Genomic DNA, 7,636 nt, shown 5'->3' with positions numbered 1-7,636 from the left:
CATACATAATGTATGCACTGAGCTATACCTGCAGGACGGCCCCACAGAAACAGTTGCTTAGCTGTGGTCGACAGTACACTAGACCAGTGAGATCGGAGATAAGGAACAACACCACCAACCTTGTACCATGGGTCACAAAAGTATCAATGCACAATATGCATGAAACATTTGGGAACACAGAACGAAGGTTACTGAAATATTAGTGTCCTACCTGCCACATGTTGGTAGCCCTGATGTCGGAAGGTGTCATATCGCCAGCTAGCAATATCCTCTTGCAAACATGTAACAAATGTTATGTTTATACAGACATTATTAATACACAGTGAGTCGTTGGTAATGGCATACCAACCCTCCCTCAGCATCAGCAGTAGGTCGAATGTTGTCGGTAGGCATCGGACTCCCTGTGCACCGGTACTTTTGCGACCCATATTACCTCAAACAGTTGCATAAAAGTGCTGTATTTAGTCTGTACAAAAATTCATAGATCCTTTCTCAATAATACACTGTCTATCCCATAATGTAACTATGATTTGCACGTAACTTTTTCCTCATATTATTATTTTATCACATCAAGGTTTTACCCTGTACCTGAAAATGATAAAAATTGTTGTAGTAGTCTCTCTCTTTCTCTCTCTCTCTCTCTCTCTCTCTCTCTCTCTCTCTCTCTCTCTCTCTCCTACGGATATTATACTTGAGAGAGAGAGAGAGAGAGAGAGAGAGAGAGAGAGAGAGAGAGGACGTATACTGTATACTATTCCGAAAGTTACCTCCGACCTAAAAAGAGAAAAAAAAAATAGCCTTGTCCCATTACTCTCTTTTTACAAAAGAGATAAGATATACTCTTCTGTGTTACTGATACAAAACATGCCGGGAATTAAGCGATATAAGTAGCATAAGAGAAAATGTCAAGATCCAATAATTATATCGCTATCGGAAAAGCGTTTGACGCCTCCTGCTCCACTTAGAGAAGGTGCAGTTGGCCAATGTAGGATTTTGGGATAGTGTCTGTGTTCAGTGGAGGTCTGGCTACAATTTCCGACGTTCATGCATCACAGTTACTTGGTCTACCTATCTATCCATCTACCGCCAGATGCCTTAATCCTGTAAGGAGTGGCCACAAACAAATCGCCTTCATGTCACCCTGTCCCCTGGCATTATGCTTCCCTCACCCCAGTTCACAACTCCCGTTCTCATATATCTCTCCACTCCATCCTTCCATCTCATCCTCGGCCTTCCCCTCCCTCTTGGTCATTTCACATACTATTTGACAACTTCGTTCATGTCAGTGCCACCCAAAATTCGGGATTAGGTCATGGCTGTCAAGTGTACGAAGTGCTAGACCTCTGCTGCACACTGATGTTGTCCCAGATTCACATGTTCCCAACTGTACACATACATCCTCGGTGGCATACAATAGGCTTCGTGGCACCTCGTTTTTAGTGATTTATTTTCCGTATTGCATCGTAGAATTCTCTCGTGCGCAGTTAACATCGTTTTTAATATAGACATATTTTGCAGCTGAGGTGTAACGTGCAGAATCAGTCGCTAAGGAAGAAGCATTACGAAAGGCAATTAGAATACAAGTGGTTAAGAAATTTACTCCAAAACGTAACACTAACCTCGTACAGAATAAATTGCTAAGGAAGAGATGTTACGAAAGGTACTTATAATACAAATTATGGTTAAGAAATTGTATCTGAGCTGCAACGCCCAGAATCAATCGATAAGGAAGAGACGTTAAGAAAAGCACTTACAAAACGACACATGGGTAGGAAAAAAACGTCAAAACTGGCAAAACTAACCTCGTACAGAATAAATAACTATGGAAAAGGGGCTACGACAGGCACTTAGAATACAACACATGGTTAAGAAATTGACTTCAAGCCTAACACTAACCTCGTCATGCCAAACCGCCTCTTGCCGCAGATGCACTGATGGTAAGTCGACTCCGAAGCTGATAATATGGAGTGAGGACGGGCTGGTGGGAAAGGGATGGGGGTGGGGGTAGTGGTGGGGGACGGGTTGAGGTGGGGATGGGGTGGGGGTAGGGGAGGGATGGGGATGGGATGAGAGTGGGAAGGAATGGGGTGGGGGTAGTGGTGGGGGATAGGGTGGGTTGGGACGGGGGTGGGAAGGGGATAGGGGTGGGGAGAGAGTAAGGGCCTGTGGATGTCATCGGGTGGGTTTTAGGCATATTCACTCTGATGACGCACTTTCTTCAATTATTTATTTATTTATTTATTTTATTTTATTTTTCTCCATGTTCACACAAGAATCATTTTGTTTTCATCTGACCCTGCATAAGACATGTTGATATTCTCCTGTATATTACCTATGTGTCCATCATACTGTTAATGAATGGAAAAAATTACATGAGGAGTTAAATGTACCAATTGCAGAAAGAAATGAATAAAGGAAAGAATTTAGAGAGTATTCTTGGCCTACAAGGCCACTGCCTCTCATGTGGATACTGGCTGTTACTAAGGCCTGCTTTATCACTTGCTAGGGTCATATCAATTAAGGATCTCAACTCTCTTACGAGCATGAATAATCTTAACCCACTTACAGACTTCAGCATCAAGTGGTATTATGTTGAAGGTCAATGAGTACTGATTATGAGAGACAAATGAGAGTGTACGATGGTAGCGTTCTTTTTTTACTCTCGGTTAAATTATTTCGCCATCTTGAATAACATAATAATTGAATAACAGTAGAATATGCTAAGGAGTGTTATGGAAAGGATGCAGAGCCCTAGCATTGTCTTTTCCCACCACTGTGCTACGTGAAATGAACTGGAAGAGCATGAAAATTTTTAATAATAGAGTAACATTACAATACTATGCTAGTCACGAAGAAGAGCTGTGGAGAGGCAATAGATCCGTAACATTGCCTTTTCATGCCACTGAGCTACTTGATATGAGCTGGAAGAGGAAAGTTTGTAATAACAGATTAACACTAGAATACGATGCTAGTCACGAAGAAGTGCTATGGAAAGGATACAGAGCTTCATCACTGTCTTTTTCCCTTCACTAAACTATATGAAATGAGCTGCAAGAGAATGATAATCTGGGCCATGTTAAGGTGAAAGAACAGTTGCCATCTCACCTTCCCTGTCTGACTACACTTGGGCATCACCTGAGCTGCAAGGGGCTAATGAACTTCGTTAAATTAATACAGATACGAGTATATTAACACCCCAAATACAGCAGGGGCAAAGCCAGCATATTGCAAAAAGGGAAGGTCAAAAACTTTTATTACATTTCATATTGGGGAAGTAAAAAGAAGAGAAGAATGAAAGAGGAGAAGCATAAAGAAAAAGAACTCTACGTCTAGCTATAAAAAAACAAATACATTACCCCCAAAATATTAAAACGACTATTTTTTCGAAGACTAAAATATTTCCAGTATCGAAGAAGTATGATATCGAAGTCAAATTATAGGGTCGAGTTGCCAACATCAGGATCACACGGCTGGCGGGAATGATAATGATTTTTTATGGATCTTTTTTCTTGTTTTTTTTTTTTGTTTTTTTTTTTCTGGGCCTGATATTTCTATGTACCATTTTTACACTTTTCTCTCCGGGAAAGCCTAGATTAGATTAAATTTGTTTTCGTCATAGTGACAAACATACTTGAACATTCACAAACGCACACACATTGCAACACACACACACACACACACACACACACACACACACACACACACACACACACACACACACGTGCAGTACGGTATATTCACTCCTCACTCAATACTTACGAATGACCTGGAAAAACTCACTGAAGAATTACTTCATGTTAAGAGCTACCTCATGTGACACTTCTTACCATTCATTATCCACTGGCCACATCACAACAATGCTTCCTTTGTTCCTGGTTGATTAGGTTGGCTTCTTATGCTCTCTCTCTCTCTCTCTCTCTCTCTCTCTCACGGGAGCGTAGCAACAGAGGTCATTGCAGAGAGAGAGAGAGAGAGAGAGAGAGAGAGAATATACGTCACCGAACTCTGGGGAAATATGTTTTGTCTCTTAACATCTTGTCTCTCGAATAGGACAAGGATTTTTTTTTTTTATGTGGGGAAGAAGGAACCAAAGGCCATGAACCCGCAAAACTGTCCCTTCCAAGAGAAAATAAAAATACAAGAGAGAGCCAAATTCAAGATCCATTCATTTCGAGATGCCTTGACACACTGCGTTTGAAAGACTGGAGATCATAGGAAGCAGGAAATACAGACAGAGAAAGACAGTTCCACAGTTGACCTGTTGCATAAATGAAGGACTGGGAGTAATGGTTAACTCTTGCATTAGAGAGTTGGACAGAAAAGGGGTGAGAGTTTGCTGCTAGACGGGTGCTACGCGCCCGTCGTAGAAGTGGAGGAATGCATGCAGACAGTTCAGAGGAACAGTGACCATTGAAGTAGCGATAGAAAAGAGATAAAGATGCAACACTGCGGCGAAGAGACAGAGGTTGAAGGGAGTCAGTAAGAGGGGGAGAGTTAATGAGACGAAAAGCCTTTGACTCCACCCTATTGAGAAGAGCTGTATGTGGGGAGCCTCCCCACACATGAGAGTTGTACTCCACACAGGGGCGGATAAAACCCCTGTATAGAGTCAACAATTGTGCAGGGGTAAAGAAGGAACGGAGTCGGCTTAGCACACCCAATCTTTTGGAAGCAGATTTTACAAGAGATGTAATATGATCTTTCCAAGACAACTCCCGAGCAAATGAAACCCCAAGCATGTTCAACGATGATGCAGGATTAAGTTGAGTATTATTAAACATAAGTGGGTATACCTGTGGAAGATTTTGTCGGGTTGATAGGTGCAAAAACTGAGTCTTTGATGCATTAAAAACAACCAGATTATTTTTACCCCAGTCAGAGATACGAGCCAAGTCAGACATTAGGTGTGCCATAGCCTCATCCCTTGCCTGTTGAAGTAACTGCTGAGATGGACGTTGTGGGAATCGAATGGAAAGGTGAAGGGTGGAGTCATCAGTGTATGAGTGGATTGGGTTAGATGTACAGCTTAGAAGGTCACTGATGAATAAAAAGAAGAGAGTTGGTGATAGGACAGAGCCCTGAGGAACACCACTGTTAATAGGTCTAGGGGAAGAACGATAGCCGTTTACAACAGCTGCTATATAACGACCAGAAAGGAAGCTATAGACGAAGGCACAGATAGAAGGATGGAAACCGTAAGAGGGCAGTTTGGAAAATAAAGATTTATGGCAGACTCGATCGAAAGCCTTTGAGATGTCAAGTGCAATGGCAAAGCTTTCGCCAAAGTCCCGAAAGGAGGATGACCAGTAGTCTGAAAGGTAGGTGAGAAGATCGCCTGTGGAGCGTCCCTGACGGAACCCATACTGACGATCAGAAAGAAGGTTGTGATAGGAAAGATGCTTTAAAATTTTTCTATTAAGAATAGACTCAAAAGCTTTTGAGATACAGGATGTTAAAGCAATTGGACGATAGTTAGAGGGTTGGGAATGGTCACCCTTCTTTGGGACCGGCTGAATGAGAGCAAACTTCCAGCAAGAAGGAATGGTACAAGTTGACAGACAAAGGCGAAAGAGTTTGCCTAGGCAGGGTGTAAGCACAGAAGCACAGTTCTTGAGAACAACAGGAGGGACTCCATCAGGCCCATATACCTTATTAGTACTGAGGCCAGCAATGGCAGAAAATACCTCAGCTGAAGAAATTTTAATGTTAGGCATGAGGAAGTCAGAGGGGGGAAGTGATGGAGGAACAGCACCGGAATCGTCTAAGGTGGAATTGGAGGAGAAAGTCTGAGCGAAGAGATCTGCTTTATCAGTAGAAGAAATAGCTACAGAGCCATCAGAGTAGAAAAGAGGAGGGAAGGATGATGAGGTAAAGTTGTTAGAAAGGTTTTTGGCAAGGTTAGGGGAGAATTCAGAATTTGCTAAGTTAGGATAGTCTGTTAGGGATAGGATGGGTTGATTTGTTAGGACTAGGTAAGGTTAGGAGGTTAGGTTAGTCTGTCATGATTAGGTAGGGGATAATCTGCTACGCTTAGACTAGATTAGCTGAGGTTAGCATTTGTTATATTAGGTTCAGTATGTCAGGGTTAGGTACGGATAATCTGTTATGACTGAGTTAGTTAAGGAGAAGTTAGATTTGTTGATGTTTCGTATATAAGGTTAGTTTAAAGTTATTACAGTAAAATCTAACAACCAAGGGGAAGAAAGAAAATGGCTTATGGAGCTGAGATGGTTTAAAGCGAGAAAATCTGCATATCTTCTACCTTTCACCTTGTCCTTTGCCCGGTACGCACTCTTTCCCAACCTTGAACGGTGTAGATCAGTAACAGACAATGCTACGACTTTACATGGGTGTCCTAGCACTTCTTCGTGACAGGCATCGTATGATGGTGCTAATCTGTTCTTAAAACTCAACATTCATGAAGGAATAATGGTAATCTTATGTCAGCCTAGAGTGAAAGGAGTATAGAGTAGCCTGGTAGCATAAATAGGGAGATATTTAACTGCAGTAGGTAGGTTGCTTATTTTTGACAACTCTTGTCGAAGGGAATGGGTAGATTAAGATTGCTTCCGATAATAATGATAATAAGAATAATAATAATGATAATAATAACTAATACTGATGATGATTATGATGAAGAAGATAATGATGATGATGGTGAATACTGTTGTTGTTGTTGTTATTATTATTTTTTTTTAATGGTTATTATTATTATCATCATTGTTATTGTTATTATTATTATTATTATTATTATTATTTTTATCATTATTATTATCATCATTGTTATTATTATTATTAGTAGTAGTAGTAGTAGCAGTATTAGTATTAGTATTAGTATTGTTGTTGTTATTATTATTATTATTATTATTATTATTATTATTATTATTATTATCATTATAACACTCATTATTACCATCATCATCATCATCATCACCGCCGTGCACACAACAGTGGTAACAAAAACAATAGCACCAATCCTCTTCCTCTTCCTTGTCAATATTCCTCTCAATTAGCCACCGACGCAAAGGAAGCTGAAAGGAGAGGCAGCTTAAATGAACCCTTTTGACGTGAGTTATGCCTGAGGAGCTACGGGCAGGCTTGCAGAGGGGAAAAAAATGCCAATACGTTTTACAGGATATCCTTTATAAAATTAAGTGTGTGTGTGTGTGTGTGTGTGTGTGTGTGTGTGTGTGTGTGTGTGTGTGTGTGTGTGTGTGTGTGTGTGTGTGCAGGAAAGATGTCTTCTCAAACACTACCCTATGACTGCACAGTCGCTTTGCTCACTTCAGACTTTCACCCTTACTGCACTAATTGGAATTGAGCCAAGCAACTTTGTGCAGTCACAGGGTAGTGTTTGAGGGAGCAGATAGTGGAGAAAAACAGGTTTCTGCTTGGATGGCGCTTTACCCCTTATGGCGTGCACGGCCTCATATATATATTATAATGTCCAATGAAATGGGCCACACACTCATTCCCTCATCATTCAAACCCCTGGAATCCTGACTCTGACTCACATACATACATTTATACCATATATGATTTATAATTATCTGTCAGAGTCAATTCAGTGGGCAGTATTATAACAACATTCACACACACACACACACACACACACACACACACACACACACACACA

General features: G+C 41.0%; 1 protein-coding gene across 1 annotated transcript in view; it reads right to left on the bottom strand.

The window, feature by feature from the left end:
* The window catches only part of LOC145396543 (carboxylic ester hydrolase-like), a 9,115-nt gene extending 8,722 nt beyond the window's left edge, over nucleotides 1–393 (bottom strand). Inside the window, exon 1 of the mRNA XM_080269920.1 lies at nucleotides 350–393. Within this exon, the coding sequence (XP_080126046.1) occupies nucleotides 350–393 (44 nt within the window). The remainder of the gene's footprint in view (nucleotides 1–349) is intronic.
* Nucleotides 394–7,636: the final 7,243 nt, after the last annotated feature.

The sequence above is a fragment of the Coenobita brevimanus genome, chromosome 38 (genome assembly GCF_032717465.1).
Source record: "Coenobita brevimanus isolate Jiangsu-jjx chromosome 38, ASM3271746v2, whole genome shotgun sequence".
Classification (NCBI taxonomy): Eukaryota; Metazoa; Arthropoda; class Malacostraca; order Decapoda; family Coenobitidae; genus Coenobita; species Coenobita brevimanus.
The sequence above is the reverse complement of the archived record's forward strand: the minus strand, read 5'-3'. Positions and strand labels throughout refer to the sequence as shown.